At 41.3% G+C, this 27482-nt stretch overlaps 1 protein-coding gene across 3 annotated transcripts in view; it reads right to left on the bottom strand.

Moving 5' to 3' along the window:
• The window catches only part of LOC144698597 (uncharacterized), a 147771-nt gene that overhangs the window by 6052 nt on the left and 114237 nt on the right, over window positions 1-27482 (bottom strand). For 2 of the 3 annotated variants that reach the window (XM_078570501.1, XM_078570503.1), the window contains 4 exons: window positions 21965-23162; window positions 20221-20321; window positions 19082-19141; window positions 1465-1560 (listed from right to left, as the gene is read on the bottom strand). In XM_078570501.1, coding sequence (XP_078426627.1) covers window positions 1465-1560; window positions 19082-19141; window positions 20221-20321; window positions 21965-23162 — 1455 coding nt within the window. The remainder of the gene's footprint in view (window positions 1-1464; window positions 1561-19081; window positions 19142-20220; window positions 20322-21964; window positions 23163-27482) is intronic. The other variant, XM_078570502.1, reaches the window with a different exon arrangement.

Genomic DNA, 27482 nt, shown 5'->3' with positions numbered 1-27482 from the left:
TAAAAGACTGGTAACAAGAAACATAATGGATCAGAAATAAACTATTTTAAATAGTTAATGGAACTTGAAGTTAGTACATTACCAGATCAGAGGAGTCTACACTGTGAATACTTAAGAGAGGTTGGTGATGAACAACAACACTATGCTGTAACAAGAATTATTCCAAATGACTAATTGCGAGAGCTACACATGTTCAAAAATGGGGAAGGAATTAGCTAGGTAACTGCACACAAGTCAGTTTCAAGTTAACAGAAGCAAAAATAATGAAGGATATCATTAATAAATAACAAATAGGCTTTCCAGGAAAAAAACACATTTATAAATGGCGCAGCATAATTGGACTTTCAAAATGTACTTAGTAATGTGCCACATAAAATAAACTTGTTGCAAACATTAAGTCTGATAACACTGAAGTTGATGTGGTAAGAAAGGGATTGCTGAAGAATGGCAAAGAGAAAGTAAATAAATAGCATATCTCAGGTTGGCATGATTCAGCCAATAGAGCTTTATTGGAATCTCTCTCATTCTCCATACATTGGATAAGAATATGGAAGAAATATCAAAGTTTGTGATGATATGCCTAGTATATTTGGAAAACAAATGACTGGGAATATAAGCTAGAAATCATAGTTCAATGCAAAGCATCACAACAACACAGAATGCACAACTGCAGCTAGCTAATGAGGTAGAGTTAATTATAACATTCAGAAGGTAATATATTAGAAAGGGTAGAGGAGGAGCAATAAAATCGTGTTTGACTAAGTAACTTCAATGTGAAGTTAATACAGTCATATTTGGACAACGCCCCCCCCCCCCACCCAACACTGCACGGTAATTTTATCAAGATTAACTTTATCCTTGTTCTCCAACATAAAGTGCTCCTGCAACAGAAGAAATAAAAAAATGAAGTACATTTCTAGAACAAAGCCAGGATTAAATGAAGGACACATGGGCCCAGTGATGTCCTATTATCTCAATAATGTGTTATTCATTTCTGTGTGGTGGCTGAATGCATGAATAAAACTAGATTAAAACATTTAGAGTCAATTATATGCAAGTGGGAACTTGGTAAAAACTTGCTTCTGTTTGTCAGATCTGACCGCAATTAGATTAAGAAAACCATAGCAACTTCATCAGCCGTCGCGGGTCAATTTCCTGCTACTCAAAATACGATTAATTGCAAATGAAGAACAAAGAAAAATACTGCAGGTGTTGGAAATCTGAAATAAAAACAGAAGATGCTAGAAACAGTCAGGTCAGGCAGCATTTATGGAGAGAAACAGTTAATGTTCTGATGAAGGGTCATCCACTTGAAATATTAACTCTTTCTCTCCACAAATGCTGCTTTATCTACTAAGTATTTGCATCATTTTCTGTTTTATTGCAAAATGAAGAACAATTTTTAACTCTATAAACTAGAACTTTGCATATATTGCTTTGCTGTCATTTTGTAAGGACACAAACCTATAAATACTTCACTGCTTTCCTGTACACTCCAAACACACGTAGATTTCAAACTTTCTTGTATAGCTACTTCAGATGGCTCCTTCTCACAGTTATCTGTTCAAATAATAAAACAGATTTGTTATTAGAAAGTACTTGAATTTTCCTGTCATTATCATTGCAACATAATATTTTTAGTATATTTAATACACTATTAAAACTGTAATTTTTAGTGATTAAACCACAGTTACAACCAAGGCAGACATTGTTCTCAAAATGAAGAACGACTGTATATGCCACAGATGAACTGGATGACGAGCTGGGTAAAGCAGCACACTCTTATGACTGTTTTTAAGCTGCTGGCTTTATCCGTTTTTGAGTACATGTCAAAATGTAATTTTATTAACGGAATCAATCATGCAGGGAATTCAGTCAAGTTAGTCAGCATCTGATCAATAAATTCTAATGTAAAGCAGTGTTTTATAGGCTAGGAACAGGGAAAGCACATGGAATTAGGAATACTGCTCATTGAAGGATAAACACCAATATAAAATGACTTAACCCAACAACCTGTTTCCATATTCTAATTTCTACATAATTCCCCATGATTTGGTCAATTCAGCATTCAAAACATATTCATAAAGAACTAGTATGCGTTGTCAACACAATTTTGAATGATGTAATCCATGGTCTGCACCGATTTCAGAAAAAAAATCAGGAGCATGCAGGCAAAAAAAAATCAGGAAATTAATTGAAAAAGCTGCTCAATATGGTAAGCATAATTGAATATTCATAATAGACTCTATCTGCAACATGTAGAAAACTAAACACTTCACCTTCTAATCAACACTGAATATTTATCATCCAACTCCACAAGATATATAAAGCCTACCCTGTCTTGTTTCAATTCCATTTTGTGTGGGGGGGGGGGCTGTTTTTGTTATATACTTAATTGCCCCTCCTCAAAATAGAAGAGGATATGTTGGAGACCTTCACTCAGAGCAAGGTCTCATCAGCTGGTAAGTTAGCTCAACAGCTAACTCATATCCCACTCTTGCATGCACATAAGTCATATTCAGTAAAAAGTTCTGAGTGATGGCTTAAGGTATAGATGAGGAGATGGGCTTGTATTGCTCAAGGAAGAACTGGTTTTCTGAGTGAGTTGGCTCAAAGTCAGGCCCTGAGGGGTTGTACAGAGTGCGCAAAGATTATTACTATCCACTCAGTATTCTAAACTTTAAAGTAATTGCTTTTTGCCACAATTGCAAACCAACCACAACTTCAGGAGGAATTATTCAGCAAGTCACACCTCCCAACTCGCCAAAGCCTATCCACCATCTACAAGACACAACTCAGAAAGTGTGATGGAATACTCTCCACTCGCCTAGATTAGTGCGGCTCCAACAACACTCAAGAAGCTTGACAGCATCCAAGACAAAGCAGCCTGCTTGATTGGCACCTCAACCACCACCTTAAACATTCACTCACTCCATCACCGATGCAGTGGCAGCAATGTGTAGCATATACAAGCTGCATTGCAGCAACTCACCAAGGCTCCTTTGACATCACCTTCCAAATTCTGACTTCCATCACCAAGGTAGCAGGCGCATTGGAATACCTTCAAGCTCCCCTCCAAACCAAACACCGTCCTGGGTTGGAACTATATCGCCTTCCTTCACTATCACTGGATCAAAATCCTGGAACTCCCTTCCTAATAGCACTGTGGGTGTACCTACAGGACTGTAGCAGTTCAAGACACAACTGACCATCACCTTCTCAGGGGCAATTAGGAATGGGCAACCTTACCCACATTCCATGAAAGAATAAAAAAAACTATTTATATAAGTTGGCTCACCCTGTCAACAGCCAAACCACTGAATGAAGGCTGAAGCATGCAGTAACATCTTTAAAAATCCTACCTGCATGGGAAAATCAGCACTCAGTTCCAAAATCCAAAACAGCCATTGACATTAAAGTAACTGGAATTACTAATGTCTCCATATTTGAATCAGTTCAAGACGTCACTGCACATTCTACACCATTCCAAAGTGTTTTATCAAGTTACCAAAACTTGGTCTTTTGAAAATAACTACTGTTTTAACAAATAACTGTGCTTCCACTCCAATGACATGGATTAAGCAGAGATTGCTTTACCTGTGAAGCACCATAGCCTTTTTAAAAATGTTGAAGCACACTACAAATGCAAGTTGTTGTTGAATCCATTTCTTGCACAATTCCAATCACTAACTAATCCTACAGGGTCTAACTATTATGAAGTTTGGTAGTATAGAACTCGAGTGTTGCTGAAAAAAAGTGCAATCTCTGGACATATGCCTTCTGCCTGCAGAGATCAGGTCCCTGCAAAAGAATATTTATAGCTTTCAGTAAGCGTAAGTGAACTCCATTGCAAGCCCAACCGATAATTTTAAATTGCTTGTTAGTGTATTTCTTGGCACACTTGGGGTTGTTCAGCAAGTGCGGCTCAATTGCAGAATCATATCTAACATTAGGTATGTCCTTTGCAGGCAAAGGGTGGGCATCACATGTTTTTTGAATTAAATAAAGCATGGGGGAACAATAACTCCCTGGTGCATTCGCCATGGTAATGCCTCGACCAGGGCTGACTTGCCAACCACTCAGCACCCTTTTCTCATGCAGTATAAATTGTTGCTCCCTTTGAAATTTGGCATTGTGTCTGTCCTGATCTGTGCAAGATGAAAAGTTTCGACAGCATGTCTTTTTTCAGCAATATTGTAAACTTATGGAACTTTATTAGCCCATTACAAAATAATCCATTATATGGAGTCAGACAAGAAATGCCCTCATGTGCTTTTCATTTGGAAAACCAAAGAACCCAAAGTGATCTAAAATTACTGAGGTGCTTTGGTTAAAAAAACCTTATACAATATCTTGAGGTCTGAATTTAATTTTTATTCTAAATTCTTATTACAATTGTAACACTGGAGTGCCTCACTGCATGCAATCAAAACATTTGCAAACAGAATAATGTACATTAGTACAGATGATTTGCATTTGGCAGTGTTCAGCAGTTCAGCAACTCCCAACAGCCCCCTTATGTCTTATGTGGTCAAGCTGAAATTTGACTCCAGTCCTATGTCAACATGTTTGATTCTTAATTGCTATCTAAAGTTGCCTAGTGTGTGTTTGGTTGTATCAAACCGTTACTCACTTTCTGGGAGCGGAGATAGTAAGACATGTGAGGGGCACCTCTACTCGGGCAGCGGATAAACAGAGGGCGAGCCTCGGGGCCTTCACTCACCTTCCAAGAGCAGAGACAGCCAGACCTGTGAGGGACACCTCTACTCGGGCAGTACATAAATGGAGGGCGAGGCTCGGGGCTTTCACTGACCTTCCAAGAGCAGAGACGGCCGCACCTGCGAGGGACACCTCTACTCAGCTTGCAGGCTGAATTTGAAAAAAAAAACCCAGGAGTGACATCACAGGAAAACTAAGTTCATCGGTTGGTGAGAAGCTGCTGGTAGGGAGTGTGTTTAAATAGATTAAAACTAGAAAAATGTACATTTTATAAAGAAGTAGCTACTTGGATTTCTGTAAGGAACACTAGCAATAGGGAAGTAAAGTTAAATTAAGTCAAAGTGAAATGAATAAAGTAAACCGAAGTAAGATAAAGTTAGCCTAAGTGCAGTAAAGTTAAGTTACTAGTAATTTATTCTACTCATTCCACTTACTCTAAGTGTAATAAGTAGTTTTTAGTGTTATGGTATGGCAGGTCAGCTTGGCCAAGTGGAGTGGACATCCTGCAGTGTGTGTAAAGTCTTGGACGCACCACGTGTCCCTGACAAGCACATCTGTAGGAAGCGTCACCAGCTGCACAAGCTTGAGCTCTGAGTTTTGGAACTTAAGCAGCGGGTGGAGTCACTGCTGTGCATCCACGAGACAGAGGACTATAAGGATAGCATGTTTAGGGAGGCAGTCACACCGCAGGTCAGGAGCATACAGCTAGAAAGGGAATGGGTGACTGCCAGGCAGTCTAAGAGAACCAGGCAGGTAGTGCAGGAGTCCCCCGAGTTTATCGTGCTTGTTAACTGGGTTTCCATTTTGAATGCTGATGAGGACGATGGTTCCTCAGGGGAGCGCTGCCAGAGCCAAGCCTGTGGCATCACGACTCTGCTGTACAGCAGGGGGAGGAGGAAGAATGGAAGGGCAATAGTGATAGGGGATGCCATAGTCAGGGATCAGGCAGGCGTTTCTGCGGCAGTAAATGTGACTCCAGGATGGTGTGTTACCTCCTTGGTGTCATGGAGTGGCTGCAGGACATCCTTCGGCGGGAGGGGGATCAGCCAGAAGTCGTGGTCCACATCGGTACCAACTACATAGGCAGGAAGAGGGGTGAGGTCCGGAAAGCAGATTTCAGGGAGTTAGGAAGGAAATTAAAAAGCAGGACATCAAGAGCAGTAATCTCAGGATTACTCCCAGTGCCACGTGATGGTGAGCATAGGAATATGAGGACTGATCAATTACATATGTGGCTGGAGAACTGGTGTGCCTACCAGGGGCATCAGATTTCTGAGGCATTGGGACTGGTTCTGGGGCAGGTGGGACCTGTACAAGTTGGACAGTTTACATCTCAACAGGACTGTAGCTGATATACTCACAGGGAGATTTGCTAGTACTGTTGGGGTGTGTTTAAACTAGCTTGGCGGGGGTGTGTGTGTGCGTGTGTGTGTGCGCGCGCACATGGGGAACCCAAGGGGTGGCCCAAATTGGAAGAAAGTAAAGTTGGTAACAGGAAGTAGTAGTGAGACTAGAAAGCAGGAGAAACAAAACAGAGAATTGAGTATGTTTCAAATGCAGAATTATGTCAAAAAGATAAAGTTAAGGGCACCCTACCCGAATGCGCGCAGCATTCTCAATAAGGTAGATAATCTAAAGGCACAAATAGAGGTAAATGGGTATGACATAATTGCCAGTACAGAAACATGGCTGCATGGTGGCCAAGACTGGGAACTGGATATTCAAGGATATTCATGTTTAGGAAGGACAGAGAAGGGAAAGGAGGTGGAGTTGCACTGATAGTAAGGAATGGGATTGGTGCATTAGTAAGGGACGATCGCAGATCAGAAGAACAATGTGTGGTATCTGTTTGGGTGGAGCTAAGAAACAGCAAAGGGCAGCAGACATTGGTTCAGTTGTTTATAGGACACCAAGCAGTAGTGGTAATGTGGGGCATGCTATTAATCAGGAGATGAGAGATGCATGTAGCGTGGGCAATACGATAATCATGGGTGACTTCAATCTGCATGTAGACTGGGTAAACCAATTGAGCACTAATGCTGTGGAAGACAAGTTTCTGAAGTGTGTTAGGGATGGGTTTTCTAAAGCAGTATGTTGAGGAACCGACTAGAGGCTATTTTAGATCTAGTATTATGTAATGAAAAAGGGCTAATTAATAATCTTGTCGTAAAAGAGCATTTTGGGGATGAGTGATCACAATATGATAGAATTTTAAATTATGTTTGAAAGTGAGGTAGTTCACTCTGAAGCAAGGGTGTTAAAGTTGAATAAAGGAAATTATGAAGGCATGGGGGGCAAATTGGCTGAGGTGGATTGAGAAAATGCATCAAAAGATATGCCTGTACATAGGCAATGGATAGTCTTCAAAGAACTATTACATAGCTTACAGCACCTATACATTCCTTCAAGGTGCAAAAACCTAAAAAGGTCAATCAACCGTGGCTGACAAAAGAAGTTAAGGATGGTATCAGATTAGAAGAAAACACTTATAAAGTTGCCAGTAGTAGTAAACCTGAGGATTGGGAGGTTTTTAGAATACAGCAAAGGAAGGCCAAGAAACTGGTAAAGATAGAGAGAATAGAATATGAATGCAACCTAGCGAAAAAAACATGAAAATGGACTGTAAAAGCTTATTAGGTATGTAAAAAGGAAGCGTTTGGCTAAGACAATTGTGGATTCATTACAGGCAGAGTCAGGAGAATTCATAATGGGGAATAGACAAATGGCATAGAAGCTAAATGATTACTTTGTGTCTGTTTTCACTGAGGAATATACAGGAAATCTCCCCAATTTAGAGATCCAAGGGTCTAGGGAGAATGAGGAGTTTAAAGAAATTAGTATAAGATTATTGTATTGGAGAAATTAATGGGGCTGAAAGTTGATAAGTCCCGAGGACCTGATATTCTGCATCCCAGAGAGTGTTGAAAGAGGTTGCTATATAGTGGATGCATTGGTGATCGTTTTCCAAAACTCTATATCTGGAATGATTGCTGAAGATTAGAAGGTAGCAAATGTCACCCCATTATTTAAGGAGGGTGGGAGAGAGAAAACAGAGAACTACAGACCTGTTAGCCTTACATCAGTAGTAGGGAAAATGCTACAATCTATTATAAAGGATGTGATAAAAGGATACTTGGATATTCATGTTCTGATTGGGCACACTTAACATGGATTTGCAAATGGGAAATCGTGTTTGACAAACCTGTTGGAGTTTTTTAAGGATGGTACTAACAAAATTGATAAAAGGGGCAGAAAACAGACAGTAGGAATAAACGAGTCATTCTTGAGTTGGCAGGCTGTGACCAGTGGGGTACTACAAGGATCAGTACTTGGGCCCCAGCTGTTTACAATATATATCAATGAGTTGGATGTGGGGACCAAACGTAATATTTCCAAGTTTGCAGATGATACAAAGCGAGGCGGGAATGTGTTGTGAGGAAGATGTAAAGCGGCTACATGAGGACTTGGGCAGGCCTAGTGAATATGGGCAAGTGGGCAAGAATATGGCAAATGGAATATAACATGGAAAAGTGAGAGGTTATCCACTTTGGTAGAAGGAACAGATGTGCAGTGTATTTCCTAAATGGTAAGCGATTAGAAACTGTAGGTATACAGAGGGACCTGGGTGTCTTTGTCACTGAAAACTAACATGCAGGTGCAGCAGGCATTTAAGAAGGCTAATGGAATGTTAGCCTTTATCTCAAGAGGATTTGAGTATAGTAGTGAAGTCTTGTTTCAATTGTACAGATGCTTGGTTAGACCACATCTGGTACATGTGTAGTTTTGGTCCCCTTACCTCAAAGGATATTATTGCCATAGAGGGAGTGCAGTGAAGGTTCACCAGACTTGTTCCAGGGATGGTGGGACTGTCTTATGAAGAGAGATTGGGGAAACTGGGCTTGTATTCTCTAGAGTTTAGAAGAATGAGAGATGATCTCATTGAAACCTACAAATTACTTAAAGGAACAGACAGGGTGGATGCAGGTAAGATGTTTACCCTGATTGGGAAGTCTAGAACCAGGGGACGCAATTTCAAAATAAGGAGGAAGCCACTTAGGACTGAGATGAGGAGGAATTTCTTTACTCAGCGAGCTGTGAATCTTTGGAATTCTCTACCCCAAAGGCCATGGAAGCTTAGTCATTGAGTATGTTTAAGATAGACATTGACAGATTTCTCATTAACAATAATGTAAAGGATTATGGAGAAAGCATGGGTAAATGGCATTGAAATGTTCAATCAGCCATGATCTTATTTAATAGCAGAGCAGGCTCAGTGGGCTGAATGGCCTTCTCCTGTTCCTATTCAGTGCTTCAAGGTGGTGGCCCACCTCAGCCATCTCAGGTCAACTGGGAACAGCCAATAATACCACCCTTATCAACAGCACCCACATCAGAGAATGAATAAATAAAACACAATAAGATGTTTCACTAGATTTAGACAACAAATACAGGTATTTTACAGTTGTGATGGGATACAATAGCCAAAATGGGTACGCTCTTATTTTTCCATCAAGTAATCTTACTATACTGAAAATCATGGGTTGTGTTGAAATTCGCTTGTGGTTGACTCTATGTTCAATGCTCCTACTGGGAAAGTGGAAAAAATCCTTAAATGCTCCTGGTGTCAATTAGATATAAAGGTCCGGGATTTCCGCTTTGGGCGCGGTCAGCAGTCCAGGCACAAGTTGTGCTCCAATCGTGCTCATTCTGGGAAATGGTTTCCCCCTTCAAATTTCCACTCAAACTAATTTGCATATTGCCCAATGTAAAAGTCACAATTGGGCAACATTTTGTAATGTACTTTAAGAATTTTTATTCTTTTAAAAATATTTCTCTATATATTTAGGAATGGTAACAATACAAATTGATTACAGTTGAAAACAGGTTGATAACAAAAAATTAGCAAATTAGTGTCAAATCCACCAACTGAATGACCCCACCGAAAATGACAAAAACATACAGAACCATTTATCTGTATGATAAATACAGATATTTATCTGTAAAAATATTACTTATGTTTAATGATAAAAATTTATAGAGGTGTACAGTCAGTTTCCTAATAAATTGAAAATAATATATTCAAAAACTTTAAAAATGTGCCTATTAGCACCCTAGTACAGTGGTTCTCAATTAGTGCACACAAGCCCCTGGAGGTCTACAATATAATATAAAATCTGAGCCAGGAGGTGGTAGTGAGTGCGCGTGCAATGAGCGCAGCCCAAAGTGGGGTTGCTGTCTCATCTAAGAGGGCAGCATGCAAAAGGTAGACTGCGCAGTGAGAAGCAGGCACACCCATCTGACTGACATCTGTAAGTAATTACCTGTTTTTTTTAAACATATTATTAAAATAATCTTTACATGAAGCAGTTTCATATTATGAGTATTATATAGTATTATAATTTAATGAGGATGGTCTGTTACTACCCTATGAAAAGGGGTCCATTAACCAAAAAAGTTTAGATTGTTATGACCCGACCGATGATGTGTACCAGACAGACCAAATCCATGAGGGAAACTTGATTGAGCTATCAAAGCAGTTTTGCAATTTGCATTTATTTTGAGATGCGTGCACTGAATTCAGAAGTAATAAATTCACCAAGACCTTTAGAGATTTTTTTTAAAAACTAAATTAAAATATTTATTGCCAAAAGATTTGAAGTACATACATAGGACTACAAATTACTACTATAATTACTCCTAAAATTCCTAATTAAGCTGACTCCCAGTTACACCCACTTTATGGCAACAGCTCAAAATAGATTCTAGATTTTAAACAGATCCAGCAAATTAACACAATACCCTGCACAGTGGAATTCCAAATGGCTTTTCTCCAGCTTCGGTTTTGGTAGACAACAGGCTTATGCATAAATACTGGAGGCTTCATTAAGGCTACTTCACACATTTCAGTTAGATCTCACCATACCTTCTCCTGGCACATAGCCTCATTCTCCTTTATATATGTTTTCCTCTTAATATGTAAATTCTATTGTCTCAAGTCTTTGAAACTGTATCTCCCTCACAACATAAAAACTTTCACACTGTCACTATATATTGTCAGTAACCATGGAGAAAAATAAACACATTCCTTCGCCTTGCTTATCTGGTTAGTTGTAAAGCAGACTGAGATCCCTTTCAAATCCAAATTTCTCTTCATCTTTCTAATAAATGCAAATTCCCTCCACACTTTACATGCTAAGCCAGCATCCATGTTTGCTCATTAGCATGTCAAGCACCTAGCTTCTTTTGATGAGTCAAAGCTTCCAGTCTATTGAGTTCAAATGTAACTGAGTCACAGACAGACCCAACTACTTACTCCTATAAATCTACTTTACAATAAACCAGAAAAATATTATAAAATTATTATTTTCCCATGACAAGGTCAACTATCATAGCTTCCAAAAACCCAGTTAAAAGATTTGTTTTAAGGCCTGTAACGAACACAATTAGTGGAAACTCACAATGGTCATTAATTTGGTCCATGTGGCCATTTCTGAGAGTGGAGATGACTTCTAGCACCATTTTTAAACTAGTGCAAAAGATGGCGTAAACCCAATGCAGGCTAAAGTGGCTGATTTCAGGCAAATAACACTGATAAGAAAGCACGTTTGATATATTTTTCGATATCTTTGTGGCTATAAGTCATTTCCAATTACATTAATTCATCATGGGCTATGGGAGTAAATAAACTTCCTCTCAAAACAATGTGATAATAATTGCACTGAAAGTTAAAACATTGAAAATTGTAACATTCAATAAAACTTTTAAAAGATGAAAGAGTTTAAATAAAAACGAACTTCAACAAATTAAGTAAAACATTTAAAAAAGAACAGTTCTCCAGACATGCAAAACACACCAAAACGAACTGCTGCTGACAAGTCAAAAGGAACAGAGTCACACCAGAACAGTATTGCAGATAGCCTGCATTTGGTCAAGATGTACCTGCATAGCTCTTGTATTATGGCAAACTCAAAAGAAAAAATACCCCGGTAAATCCCTCATCCCAATCTCGATAACAGTCTATTTGCAAATGAAAGTTAGAAGGTCAAATAGCCACCTAAATTATGTTCCATTTGATTTGAAATTTTGAACTCCGCGGATAGAGTTTTAAGTTTCTGGAACTGAAGTTTTTCAGGACATCATACTATCAAGCAGTGCATGAAATCAAACAGAACATCAATTAATGTCAATTGTAAGGTTTGAAGCTTGGTCATCAGTGCAGATTAATTGCTATATATCCAGTTCAATGTAGTGAAATGAACTGGACTTATCCCACAAGTAGTTTTTCATAAACTTCAGTTTTTTTCCCCCCAACCCAACTGCTCTGCCTTTTTTTAAAAATTCATTCACGGGATGTGGGCTTCACTGACTGGGCCAGCAGCTATTGCCCATCCCTGGTTGCCCTTGAGAAGGTGGTGGTGACCTGCCTTCTTGAACTGCTGCAGTCCATGTGGTGTAGGTACTCCCACAGTGCTGTGAGGAAGGGAGTTTCAGGATTTTGAGCCAGAGACAGTGAAGGAATGGCGATGTATTTTCAAGTCAGGTTAGTGAGTGACTTGGAGGGGAACTTCCAGGCGGTGGTGTTTCCATCTATCTGCTGTCCTTCTAAATGGTAGTGGTCGTAGGTTTGGAAGGTGCTATCTCAGGAGCCTTGGTGAATTCCTGCAGTGCATCTTGTAGATAGAACGCACTGCTGCTACTGTGTGTCGGTGGTCGAGGGAGTGAATGTTTGTGGATGTGGTGCCAATCAAGCGGGCTGCTTTGTCCTGGACAGTGTCAAGCTTCTTGTGTGTTGTGGGCGCTGCACTCATCCAGGCAAATGGGGAGTATTCCATCACACTCCTGACTTGTGCCTTGTAGGTGGTGGACAGGGGAATCAGGAGGTGAGTTACATGCCACAGGATTCCTAACCTCTGACCAGGTCTTGCAGCCACAGTATTTATATGGCTAGTCCAGTTTAGTTTCTAGTCAATGGTAGCATCCAGGATGTTGACAGTGGAGGATTCAGCGATGGTAATGCCATTGAATGTCGAAGGGCAATGGTTAGGTTCTCTCTTGTTGGAGATGGTCATTACCTGGCACTTGGGTGGCACAAATGTTACTTACCACTTGTCAACCCAAGCCTGAATATAGTCCAGGTCTTGCTGCATTTGGACATGGACTGCTTCAGTTCATGGTCTGCCCACACCATGGGTTTCAAGTTACATGGCTCCCAACGCTTATTGCTATCTACAACGAATTTTAGTTTTGAAAGAAGTGAATAAAGGCAACAAATCAGATAAGAAACAAGGGCTTTGATCTGCCTCACTACCGTAGTACATATAGCGCAGATGAACAACATAACTGTACTCCAGCCTTCAGTTTTACGAATTAAGACAGCATGGGGGCAAAAATTAGTCAGCTATGGCTCACTTAATGGCACTCTTCCCTGAGTCAGAAGTTTCTAGGTTCAAGTCCTACACCAGGTCTTGAGCATAAAAATCAAGGATAACATTCTACCCAAGTATTCTTGTGGAGATAGCGTATTTCGAATGTGGCCCTTTCCCCTTCTCAGGTGGATGTAAAAGATACCATGGTTCTGATTTACAACACATGGTAATGTGTTGCATGATAAATACTTCCATTAATTGCACTGGTGGTCAACCCATGAAAAAAATTTTAAACACCTGAAACAAGAGAAAATCAACTGCCAAAATTACCTGTTAACTTAATGTGGAGTGAAGGGCTATCAGAAGCGCACATGATGCTGATGTAATAATGATATCAGATCACATGATGGAGAAGTGAGAGAGGTCTGGAAGTAGTTCTAATCTCCTGTAGAGGTCCATGTGTGTAAATACTTAACGTAAAGAAAGAGTAGTGGTTTTGCAAAATCATAGGCTTGAGCAGCATATTTTGGGATAACACACAGTCCCCAGGTCTCCCCCGCCCCTCCCAAGGTCCTGACCACACAACAAAACAGCGATAAATGACACAGCAAACCTTACACAGAAGATGCAGGGCTGACAAGAACAGAGATCCTTGAAGGAACGACAAAGGAAAAAAAATACAACTCAGCAAAACATCGGAACATCGCAGGAGCAACAGAAACAAGCTTAGACACAGACCTGGAGATCGGACAGCAATGAGCACAGGCCCAAAATAGAAATCAGCAGCACAGAAGCAGAAACAAATCCAGGGCTCAGCAGAAGCATGGATCCACACTATCACTTCCAGAACCATTTCAGAGTGCAGAAGGTTCACAACAGGCCTAAAAATTGGGACAACTGGGGAAAAGGGCTCAAATGGTACAGAATTACACAAAAAAGATCAAGGACCAGTCAGTACATTACTTTATGCAGTAGGGTCTGATGACATGATAGCAAGGCAGGGGGTTGATGAGACTTCAACTTCTTGTGAAGTCCTGAAAGCTTTCGACTCTTATTATACTGTCTGTCAAAATTTATTAATAAGAGACGGCTAAATTAATAAATGAAAGCAAGGACCAGGCGAAACACAGATTTTTTCATCAACGAGATCTATAGGCTGGCAGGGAACCGCGATTAGGGAACCTTAAAGGATGAGCTGATTCATGACGGGATCGTGGTCAGGGTTCTAGATGAAGAACAGTTAGTTAGTTAGACAAACTAGAGTTATTTTTAAGTAAGCTATATTTGTGTTGGTGGGTGTTAGGCATGAGCTTTGGTTTAAGCTTAAGTTTAATTTGTTTTATTTGTGGGTTAAAAGGGTGAAACCAGGGTCTAGTTTCATTCAGTCAGCAAGTCTGAAGTTTTGTTTGTATAACCTGCATTTTGATGAGATTTTATGACCTTTGAAGCAGGGAACTGTTTGGGGGGGCGGGGCGGGGGGGGGGGGGGGGGGGGGGGGGGGGGGGAGTTGAAACAAAGTAGGGAAAACTGTGCTGTTGCCTAGCAACAGGAGACCTACAAAGGCACAGAGAAACAGTTTGAGTTCAGTTGGTCTGTGGATTCACAGGGTGAAGAAGCTGGACAGGAGAGGGAGCTGCAGAGAACAGATTTCCCAAAAGAACAGAAAGAAGTCACAGAAACCAGGAAGTGGGGACAAAAGAAAGTCTCAGGAAGACAGTTAAGTCAAGGAACAAGAACAAGAATGGGAACAGGTCCTGTTCAGTGGTGGTGAAAGCAAGGAGCAGAGGGAAAGGCTCTAATTAAAGAGAGAAAGTTGCAGGAAACAGACTCAAAGTAAAGTGGGCTTGCAAGAAGCTAGAAGATCCGAGGAGATGGCCAAAGGTGGGTGACAATGTAGAGATATAAAGTAATTAATATTAGTAAAAATATAGTACTGCAGAAATTAATGAGACTAAAAGCTAAAAGAATAGATCAGGGTACTTTCTAAATGGTGAAAAATCATAAACAACAGAGGTCCAAAGGGGCTTAAGCACACTGATCACTAAAATGTCATGGACAGGCACAGGAAATAATCAAAAAGTGCAAAGGAATGCTGTATTTATATCACGAAGATGAGGATATAAGAGGGCAGAAGCCACTATGCCTGAGAGCGGATATATTAGCCTTGAAGGGAATGCAGAGTAATTTTAATTGAATTATACGTGGACTGCAAAAATTAAGTTATGAAAAATGATTCAACAAACTAGGCTGTATTCACTGGAATTTAGATGGTTATGGGGCAATTTGATTGAAGTTTTCAAGACATTAAGGGGAATGGACATGTTTGAGAGCAACTGGCTAGGGAGTCGAGGACTAAGGGACAGCGCCTTTCAGGAGTGAAGTTGGGAAACACTTTTTTAATTTATTGCTGGAATGTGGGCACCACTGGCTAGGTCAGCATTTATTGCTCATCCCTAATTGCACTCGAGAAGGTGGTGGCGAGCTGCCTTCTTGAACCACTGCAGTCTGTGTGGTATAGATACACCTACGGTGCTGTTAGGGGAGTTCCAGGATTTTCACCCAGCGACAACGAAGGAATGGTGATATATTTCCAAGTCAGGATGGTGAGTGGTTTGGAGGGGAACTTCCAGGTGGTGGTGTTCCCATCTATCTGCTGCCCTGGTCCTTCTAGTTGGTAGCAGTCATAGGTTTGGAAGGTCTAAGGAACCTTGGTGAGTTCCTGTAGTGCACTGAGAGTCGGTGGTGGAGGGAGTCAACGTTTGTGGATGGGATGCCAATCAAACGGGCTGCTTTGTCCTGGACGGTGTCAAGCTTCTTGAGCATTATTGGAGCTGCACTCATCTAGGCAAGTGGAAAGTATTCCATCACACTCCTGACTTGTGCCTTGTAGATGGTGGGCAGGCTTTGGGGGATCAAGAGGTGAGTTACTCGACATAGGATTCCTAGCCTCTGACCTCCTCCTGTAGCCACAGTATTTATATGGCTAGTCCAGTTTAATTTCTGGTCAATGGTAACACACACAGGATGTTGATAGTGGTGGATTCAGTGATGGTAATGTCATTGAACGTCAAGGGGCGATGGTTAGATTGTCTCTTGTTGGAGAGAGTCATTGCCTGGCACTTGTGTGGCACCAATGTTACTTGTCATTTCATATTGTCCAGGTCTTGCTGCATTTGGAGATGGACTGCTTCAGTACCTGATGAGTTGCGAATGGTGCTCAACAATGCACAATCATAAACAAATGTCCTCAGTTCTGTCCTTATGATGGAGGGAAGGTCATTGATCAATCAGTTGAGGATGGTTGGGCTTAGGATGCTATCCTGACGAACTCCTGCAGTGATGGCCTGGAATTGAGAGGATTGACCTCCAACAACCACAACCATCCTTCTTTGTGCTAGGTATGACTCTAACCAGCAGAGAGTTCCCCCCCACCCCCGATTCCCATTGACTGCAGTTTTGCTAGGGCTCGATACCACACTCGGTCAAATGCTGCCTTGATGTCAAGGGCAGTCACTCTCACCTCACCTCTGGAGCTCAGCTCTTTTGTCCATGTTTGAACCGAGGCTGTAATGAGGTCAGGAGCAGAGTGGCCCTGGCGGAATCCAAACTGAGTGTCGCTGAGCAGGTTATTGCTAAGCAAGTGACACTTGATAGCACTGTTGATGACCCCTTCCATTACTTGCTGACGATCGAGTGTAGAATGATGGGGCGGTAACTGGCTGGGTTGGATCTGTCCTGCTTTTTGCGCACAGGACATACCTGGGCAATTTTCCATATTGCTGGATAGATGCCACTGTTGCAGTTGTACTGGAAAAGCTTGGCTAGGGGCGCAGCAAATTCTGAGCACAGGTCTTCAGTAGTATTTCCAGATTATTGTCAGGGCCCATAGCCTTTGCAGTATCCAGTGCCTTCAGCCATTTCTTGATACGCACTTGGAGTGAATCAAATTGGCTGAAGATCAGTGATGCTGGGGACCTTGGGAGGAGGCTGAGATGAATCATCCACTTGGCACTTCTGACTGAAGATTGTTGCAAATGCTTCAGCCTTATCTTTTGCACTGATGCGCTTGACTCCCTCGTCATCGAGGATGGGAATATTTGTGCAGCCTCCTCTTCTTGTGAGTTGCTTAGTTGTCTGCCACCATTCATGACTGGATATGGCAGAGCTGAGATCTGATCCGTTGGTTGTGGGATCGCTCAAGTGTTTATCGCTTGCTATGTTCTAGCTTCACCAGCTTAATACCTAATTTTTAGGTATGCCTGGTGCTGCTCCTGTCATGTCCTCCTGCATTCTTCACTGAATCGGGGTTGATCCCCTGGCTTGGTGGTAATGCTAGAGTGGGGTACGTGGTAATCAGCAGGAGGTTTCCTTACCCATGTCTGGCCTGATGTCATGGGATGTCATGTAGTCCCGACTCAATGTTAAGGGCTCCCAGGGCGACTCTCTCCCGATTTTATAACACTGTGCCGTCACCTCTGCTGGGTCTGTCCTGCCAGTGGAACAGGACATTCCCAAGGATAGCGATGGGTAGTGTCTGGGACATAGTCTGTAAAGTATGATTCTGAGGGTATGATTATGTCAGGCTGTTGGCTTGACTAGTCTGAGACAGCTCTCCCAATTTTGGCACCCCAGATGTTAGCAAGGAGGACTTTGCAAAGTCTACAGGCCTGAGTTTGCTGTTGTTGTTTCCGCTGCATAGGTCAATGCCCAGTGGTCTGTCTGGTTCCATTCCTTTTTACTGACTTTCTAGCAATATAATACAATGGAGTGGCTTGCTAGGCCATTTCTGAGGGCATTAAAGAGTCAAACACATTGCTGTGGATCAGGAGTCACACGTAGACCAGACCAGGTAAGGATGGCAGATTTCCTTCCCTAGGAACCAGATGGGTTTTAACGACAATTAACAATGGTTTCATGGTCATCATTAGACTTTTAATTCCAGATTTTTATTGAATTCAAACTCAGTTTGCCGTGGTGGGATTCGAACCAAGGTCCCCAGAGCCTTACCCTAGGTCTCTGGATTACTAGTCCAGTGACACTACCATTACACTACCACTTCCCCCCCTTCGACACATAAAGAGTGGTTGAAGCTTAGAACTCTCTTCCTCAAACAACTGATACCAGATCAGTGCTTCACAAATTTTTTGTCAATGTGACCCCATTTTAATGCCTCAGACATTGTGTGACCCAGGGCTAAAAAAGTTTGGGGAGTACCAGAGTTGTTGAATGGTGGTGGCGGCAGGGGGGGCAACGAGGATTTAAAGGGGCCACACAGCTATCAGAAATCAGTCGGAGTTTCATAGCAGCCACGGAGTTCGCGACCTCAAAATCTCATCTCAGGACACAATTGGGCGTCGCAACCCACAATTGGGGAAGCACTGTGCTAGATCATTTGTTAGTTTTGATGCTGAAATCGATTGACTTGTGCTTACCAAAGATATAAGGGATGTGGAGCAAAGATGGGCATGAAAGAGCTATATCAGAGATCAGCTATGATCTCTCAATGACCAGACAGGCTAGAGTGACTAGTGTTTCTCAGATAGAAAATAATTTACTTTGAAATGCAGTGATTCTTGAGTAGCAAAATACAGCTACCAAGTCACAGACGGTAAGATTCCACAAACCGCAAGGTGATAAATGACCAATTAATCTGTTTTTGCAGTGGTAATGGAAGGGTATTTACCAGAAAACCAGACAAGTCGCTGCTCCCTTTTGAATGGTAGCATGTGATCTTCCAAAATTTACCTCAATGATCGAAAACAAGTAAACGGACTCATCAAAAAATTAAATACTTTAAGCAATGCAGCATTTTCTCAGTTTTGCATTTGCATCTGTCTAGATTACATGGTCAAGTCCTGGAACGGGCTTGAACCCACAGCCATCTGACGCTGAGGCAAGAAGGTTGTCAATTAAGTCAAAGTGATCATAGCATCACCAGTAACTCAAAGCATTTTTTTTTAAACGGTGTACAAACTTTAGGCCTGTGCTGAACTAACCATTTTCCTCACTGGCACTGTCTTTTGTATAACTGTCATCCTCATTGCCATCACCAAAGTCTGGAAGAAAGAAAGAAGAGTGTAAATGGAAACGCAGACATGGTCTTCCTCATTCATTGAAAATAATTCAACTCCTAATTACAAATCAATGCAATTAGACAGGGCCCTACTAAGGCTAGTTCCCTATTGGAGTTCCCTCCAGAACAACTAAGTCAATGATGGACAAGAGGGAATTTCTTCCTCCCTTCCCGTTGTTCAACTTGCCTAGGCTATTTGGATCATGGTATAATAGTCCAAATACACCCAGCAAACCCATTTTATTTTGATAGGCGCACTGGACCTGTTGGCTACAAGTACACTTCCTGTCCGCCCTGGACATAAGCTTAGAGAAGGAATCTGAGACCTAACTTTTCCATGAAGGAACTATTACAGACCTTCTTGTGAAGATCATACTTCTGAGAGTCATGTAAGTTTTGGAAGACAATATAAACATTTTGATTCCATCAATTACTCGGAAAAAACTTTAAAACTGGAAGCTGCCACTGATCAAAAGTGGAAGAGCTCAGCAGAACCACATCCAGCGTGACATAGGCAGCAGAAGACAACGTGGAGGTGCAATGCATATTAGCCAAGAAACTTGCCATTGACAGCTAAGGAAAAAGGAAACTTCAGCAATAAGTAGCTAAAAGGATAAAATGGAGTTGAGCTTTACAGAATGGTGGGTCCCATGTTTGATTCATAGTTTAGAGCTATTTATCTGTTCAGGTGGTAGTGGGTATCATTACAACAACGTCTACTTCTCCAGCCAGCAAGGAAAAAGAAATTAGATGCAATTTCCACTCGTGATAGTTATTTAGTGATCCCTGCTGGAGAAGGCAGTAGAGTGAATATCAGATGCGGACACAGTCAGGTTTTAGCTAGGATGCTCCTATCCCTCTTCACCTAGCCACCCAAAAAAGATTGAACAATCTACCAACATACAGAAAATTAGCTTTTGGACAAGATAGCAGGGGGCTAGAAGAGACAATATCATTTAACCAAAATTATAACAATGACATGAATTTCTTTGGAAGAATATTTTTAGGTTGTTCTCGTGTTTAAACTAAAACATATTTTCAGCAGCATATATTTACTCATACCCATTGTTTCTCTATGATCCAAGTATCCACTGCCATTTGCGTCAGAAGACTCTTCTTCATAATTTGCACATGGTCCTGGCCCACTGCGATTAAAAACGGGCCTGAAAATAAAAAGCAACCTGGAACTTATTACTGCTGAAACACTTGAATTGGAAATTATGCAGAGGCTACCAATGTTTTTATATTGAAATGTTAATAAATGCATTGTTCTCAATTCCACCTGTGTGCCTATCTTAAAACTCTATCAGCCTACATGAAAGTGATGTATAGTATATGAATTATTTACTGAAAACACCACCAGCTGATGCATAAGACACCCACCTCCCACAAAATAAAACAAATATACATACTGCTCTCTGCAGATGTAAGCATTACTAACTAGCAGAGACCCAGAAAACATTTGCAGTGACATTAGTATTTTTATTGCAATGGTAGAGCTATCCCAAGTTCCAAAATATTGGCACGCCAAACCAAAACATGCTAAATGAATATCACTTTTCCATAAGAAAGCATGTAATAAGAGTGGGTTACATTCCTGACCTATAATTTTTAAGTTAAAAACCTATAGGCTGCCTTGAACCTAACTAGCTCAAAAATCCTATTGACAACTCTTACAAACTTTAGAACCATAGAAAGGTTATAGGGAGAGTTCATTCAGCCCATCGTGTCTGCATCTGAATTTTTATTCTTTCTACTTATGTTCTGCTCACCACCCCTCTCACTCCCTCCCACTCTCCACCCATCACCATCTAGCTCACTCCCTCCCACTCGCTACCACTGTCGCCACTTCCGTCTCCTACTCCCTCCCAGTCACTGCCCCTCCTGATCCCCCCAGCTCAAGGGTTCAGCAGAGGCCCGTGAACGGGAAGCAGCAAGGGGTCAGATGGAAGCAGCAAGCAGGGCAGCGAGTAAAACAGCAGTGTGTTTAAAGCAAAAAGCTAAGCATGCACAATTACAACACGGTTCTTGGCACACGTACAGTAGCCACAGTTAAACAAAAATGCAGGCAGCGCTATTCAGTTAAATTCCATTGTTCACAGGCCATGCTAAAACAAAAAAATGCTATTAGAATGAACTTTAAACAGGTGATACCTGTTCTTCTTTAAATCCACATCCCACCCTTTCTTTCTATGCCATCCCCATTCCCAATCTCCCATTTCATTTCCCCCTCTCCGTCATTCTCCCTGCTCGCTCCCTGCCCCTATTCCACTCTGCCACCACCTTCTCTTAACTCCACGCCGTCCCACCAACACAATCCGACCCAGAAGTCCCTCCCATGCCACTGCCCATGCCCTATCCCACTCTCCACTCTTCCCCTCACCCTGCCCACACCATACCATCCTCTTTCCTTAGCTTCCACCCAGTTGTTGCACCACCTCCCCATACCAATGGCGCCCACCCCATTGTTAAGGGCCCAGTAACCTAGGCTGGGAGTAGCGTGCTGGGGGCATTACCCATGGCACATGCACCAGGCTCCACCAACCAAATCAACCCAACCAACCAAAAAGTAGGGGGGGAAAAAACCTAAACTATCATAAATTCCTACAATTTTTCTTTAAACCAGTAACATGTAATTATCACATATAAAAGCACTGTAGATTAACTGTAGATCATTCACCAGCTCAAAATATTTTTCCATTGCTGGTTAATTGCCAGATATAACCCATAAGCCGAATGTTTGAAGGTTATAATTTAAGCACATTTATTACAATACCCAAGTCTCTGAACAAGTTTGTCTACTTACAAATTATCGTGGGGAAGTCCTTGCTTTAAAGTTCTCTTGCTTTGCACAGAAGTGCTGGGTCCTGGTTTAACATCTTCCTCATTTATATCTGTTGGCTGTTCACAGTGCTGAGGGGGGACAGTTTCATCTCGGTACTTCATAGTCTTATAATTTCTGGATCTCATTACAGCCCGATTTGGAGTACCAGGAGATACCTGGGTATTTACACAAAGTTCATTAGCAGATTTTGTGAAGGACTTTCTGGCACTAGTTACAATCTGGTTTTTAATTCCTGGAGAGACCTTGACAGTTGCAGGTCTTTGTGCATTATTTCTGTCAACATAAGTTGCAGCAGAAGATGCAAAAGATTCTCGAAAGGGCTTTTGTAATGATGGCTTGGATGGTAAAGAGATATAGTCCTTAGTTTGCCTTGAAGTTGTACAAACATATGCGGGTCTTGAAAGTGGACTGTATTCCTCCTCCTCCTCTTGCATTTTATTTTGATCTTGCATGTTGAAATCGTGAACCTTCAGCTTCAGCCTAGATTTTTGTTTTTTGGGCAGGTGCATGTCAAAGGGTTTTCCCTTTTCTTCTTCAACCTCAGAAAACAATCGCTTTTTTGGTATGGATGACGCTGAAGAATACTTCTGTTTTCTACGTTGCTCCTTAACTGATACACTATCAGAATCATCGTCCTGTTGATTAGCTATGCCCCGCTGGCCTATGGGTTTTGACTGGTAATGTGATGGCTTACCTGAATTATCATGTTGATTAGCTGTCCCTTGCTGCCATTTAGGTTTTGACTGGGTATGTGGTGGGCTACTTGGAGAAGAATCATTTCCAAAAACATTCTCTTCAAAATTTTGCTCCTCTGAACTAAGCATTTCACTCTTCAAGGGCTTTGTTTGTGCATGTGAAGATCTTATTTTCAAACCCCCCTCCTTTTCCTTCATTTGTGATATTAAAGGCTTTGCCGTCCGGTCTCTTAAACTATCATCCAGTTCTGTCAAATAATCTGTCTTCAATCTCTTTTGCGAATAGTTGTCATCATTCTGCACTACCCACCACTTTGATGGCGGTCTGGTAGGACGGCGGCTTCTTGTATATACCTCCACAGCATTATCTTGTGGAAGATTCTCACCAAATTCATAAGGGATGTATTTCTTAGAATATGGTTTCTTTGGCCAAGTTTGCTTTTCTGACATTTCTTTCTTTTTCACTGAAATAAAAAGCCAATATTCAAAGCAATGTTCAAAGGAATTTGTCTTTAAAAATAGTTCACTTCATCTCAGGTTTCCCAAAGTGCTTTACAGACCATGAAATACTTTGAATATGTAGTCACTATTGGAATGTAGGTAAACGCAGTACCCAATTTGTTCATACTAAGGTACCACAAACAGCAATGAGATAATGAGCAGATAATTTGTTTAAATGATGGTTAAAAAACATGGGCTCCCTTGTCCTTTCTCAAATAGTGTCATGGGATCTTTCACATTCACTTGAATGGGTAGATGGAGCCTCACCTGAAAGTCAGCACCTCAGTGTAACACAGTTTTGCAGTGAAGTGCCAGTCTAAGACTATTTGCTTAAATCTCTGGAATAGGCTGTTGAGCCCCTGGAGCCTGTTCTGCTATTCAGTGAGGGCATGACTGATCTGTATCTTTATTCATCCAACTAACCTTGGTTCCATATCATTTTATACCCTTACTAAGCAAAAAAAATCTGATCTAAAATTGCTCTTTGAGCTAGAATCTGCTGCATTTTCTGGGGAGATTTCCACACTTCTATCAACCTTTGTGCGAAGGAGCATTTTCCAATTTCTCTCCTGAATGGCCTGGCCTCTGATTTTCAAGATTACATCGCCATCCTAGACTCACCTGCTAACAGAACAAGTTTCTCTCTACCCCATCAAAATCTGACAAACCTCAAGTCACCCTTTAAATTATTATATTCTAACAAACTAGTTTTGTATTCTGAATATTTCCTCAATTTAATGTTGGAAAGCCTAGTAACATTTTAATAAATCTGCACTACAAGCTTTCAAGGCCAGCATTGCATTTCTAAGATGCAGGACCCAGAACTGTACAAAGATGCGCCTTGGCCAGGGCTTTGTATATCCGTAGCAAAACTTCTTCCCCTTTATTTTCTAGCTAGGGTGGACACTGCCAGACCCCAAAAATACTGGACACCATACTGGCACCAGCAGCACTGCGGCATGAGGGGAAAGATGTCCCTGCGCTTGAGGATGATGTCGTCACGGGCCTCCCTTCTGCAAGCCTGCAAGTAAAAACGCACCAAAACCACTAGCGCCTACGCCCATCCTACTTCATCTAACCACATCTACAAAGCCTTCTAAAGGTCCCTACATATAAGGCGTGTAAATGTGATGTTTTATCAATGCTCTCTGTAGAGCTATCCCAATTAAATTTTGTCACTCCCTTTAAATTTATTCTTAGAATGTGCACATCGCTGGCAAGGTCAGCATTTATTGCCCACCTTAAGTTCCCTCAAGGTAGTAGTGGTGAGCCACCTTCTTCAACCACTTCAGTCCATGTGGTGTAGGTACACCCACAGTACTGTTAGAGTGGGAGTTCCAGGATTCTGACTCACTGACAGTAAATGAATGGCAATATTGTTCCAAGACACGATGGTGAATGATTTGGAGATGTTCCCATGCAACTGCTGCTGCTGTCCTTCTAGGTGATAGAGATCAGAGTCCGGAAGGTGCTACTGAAGAAGCCTTGGCAAGTTGCTGCAGTGCATCTTGTAGATGATGCACACTGCTGCTACTGTTTGGGAGTGAATGTTTAAGGTAGAGGATGGAATGCCAATCAAGTACACTGCTTTGCCTTGGATATTGTCAAGCTCCTTGAGTGTTGTCAGAGCTGCACCCATCCAGGCAAGTGGAGAGCATTCCATCACACTTTTGATTGTGCCTTGTAAATGCAGAACAGGCTCTGAGGAGTCAGGTAAGTTACTGCCACATAATTCCCAGCGTCTGACCTGTTCGACGAGCCAATATTTATATGGCTGGCCCAGTTAAGTTTCTGGCCAATGGTAGCCCTAGGATGTTGATGGTAATGCTGTTCAATGTTAGGGCGGGGGGGTCGGATTATTTTTTTGTTGGAGATAACATTCATGCCACACAATGGGCTATCAGCCCATGCCTGAATGTTGCCCAGGTCTTGCTGCATGCAGACACCTGACTGTTTCAGTATCTGTATAATACTGCAGTGGTACACATTAATTATATCCAACACTTGGAGGCCACTCTGGTGTGTAAACTAGTCAACTGTAATGCTTTTTTAGTAGATGCGTTACGCACTTACTTCATGCAAAAGAAAATTAATGACACGCTAAACTAGAAAACTAACATGCTAGAACCATGATAAACAGCCCAAGCACGTGACTTTGGAGGGTCACTGATTTAGTGACTGGGTGAAATTCTGTTCATAATATAAATTCCATGATTGTTTCAAACATATCACATTCCAAAATTTGATCAATAGCTTTTTGTGAAATCCTACATTGGTCTTAACTGTAAAATATAAAAAGTTCTAACAAAGAGCGGGATATAAAGATTGATCCTAAGGACATGAGGTTGTCAGAACTTGTACTGCAATTATATTCAATATTCCATCACTTATCAATTCCAGGAAAAAAGGTTTTTTATTTGCAGTATCTGTGATATGGGATGCAAAGCTTTGCAAAGTTGAGCAGGAGGATAAGTCTATGGGGGATTGTACAACAGGAAATGCTGGGTAGATTTTTTTTTAAGTGCATTTATTTGTTCACTTTGCCCACGGTGTTGAGTCTATACGCTTACAAGGTATAATCTTGGCCCAATTTTCTAAACTGTTGAATTTTGATTAGGTTAAATGCTTCCTGGTGCTATTCGGCGAGTGGGAAAATTAGCACGCAACCGTACACAATTTTCAGTCGAGATTTGCCATACATCTTGTAGTTGACGACGTTTAAATAACTTTTTTGGTGAGCAACGCCAACAAAAGACACACCATCCAAAAAATTAAGGATTCTCATACAAATATGACTTATGAGAAGCTAGACTCCCAGTTTTTGCAGTTACGGATTCAGGATCACACGTTATACAAGAACGCAGTAAAATGTAAAGAAACAAAATATAAGCCAAGGACAAAAATGCGACGATCAAGCTGGATAAAATGCTGCCTGTCTGATAGCACGAAGCGTGTTTGGGCGGGAAAAGCCTTGCCCTGTAGATCTAGATTGGCGATTGCCACCAATTGGGTTAGTGGTATCTCCCAGTTTGTGGTGCTCCTGATGAACTGAAATACCTGCTAGTTGTATATCTGAAAATAACAGCCACTTGCCTGTTCACACGTGTACGTGTGTGGGTATGTACAGAAACTAGCTCATTTGGAAGGGGAGGAAATGCAAATCTAGCGGTAACCTTGCTCGAATAAGTTTGCACTTACTAGACATCCGAAACAAGCTTCTTCAGCAAAGAAAACCTCGAAAGTTTTCTTTTAATTCCCACCCCAGGCTCCAACCCGTCCGAACCCTTCCACGACGTTTCGATTCTATTCGGCGACCCGCCCATTTGCTGTCTGGCCAACCAGTGTACTTCTCACAAATATGGTTTGCGGATTGATACTTTTCAAATATTTTTGCAATCTACACGGTTTTTTGCTGGACTATTTATTCTAGGTATGCAACATTTTAGTCACTTTGGATTGCTACTTTGAAAGTTTCCATACAATGCACTTCTCAGGATTATTCGTAAGCATTGCCGGGCGTAGAAGTCTAATATATGAATGGCGAATGTCTCTTTCTAGATGCTTCAGATTTATCCAAATGCCTTTGCATATCACTTTGAAATTGTCTATTCACATAGTGAATTTTTCTTTGTTTTGGCGAGAGAACCAATTTTCTGTTTGGTCCTACTGGCAATCGTGGAATCATCAGCTTGTGTAAATTGCTGGCCATTGTTTTAGCCAGGAGGACCAGCAATTACTAAAATTATAGTTTTGGTACTCCAAATTGTCCTGTTACGTTGGTATCCCTGCTTTAGCGCAATAATAAAATTAATTGCACTTATATACCTCCTACCACATTGAAAATTCTCACAATTAATTACTTTGAAGTAAATTATGTTATTTAGACAACGGTGGCAGTTATCCTGTATTATAAACGTATGAAATATTCAATGCGTTTAATCCTTGGTTTTAAGGAAGAAACATTTGTCAGGACTCAAAAAAACTCCCAGCTCTTCAAATAGCACTGGGGATTTTTAATATCCACCTGAACTAGACAAACAGCTTTGGTTTAATGAAAAACAGGACCTCTAATGACATTGCACTGCAGCATCAGACTAGATAAACTCAAACCCACAATCCTCTGTGCCAGATACAAAAGTGTTATGCATAGGCAAAGCTGGCACGCTATGTATGTACTCCAATATTTTTCCCCTTTCTTGCCTTCTGCTTACACCCATATCATTCAATATTAATTATTCAACCCAGCCTTGAGCTTTATGTGACAATAATGGAGATATGGCTTA

The sequence above is a fragment of the Cetorhinus maximus genome, chromosome 2 (assembly GCF_964194155.1).
Source record: "Cetorhinus maximus chromosome 2, sCetMax3.hap1.1, whole genome shotgun sequence".
NCBI lineage: Eukaryota > Metazoa > Chordata > Chondrichthyes > Lamniformes > Cetorhinidae > Cetorhinus > Cetorhinus maximus.
Note: the sequence above shows the minus strand (reverse complement) of the source record. Positions and strands in the feature narration are given on the sequence as shown.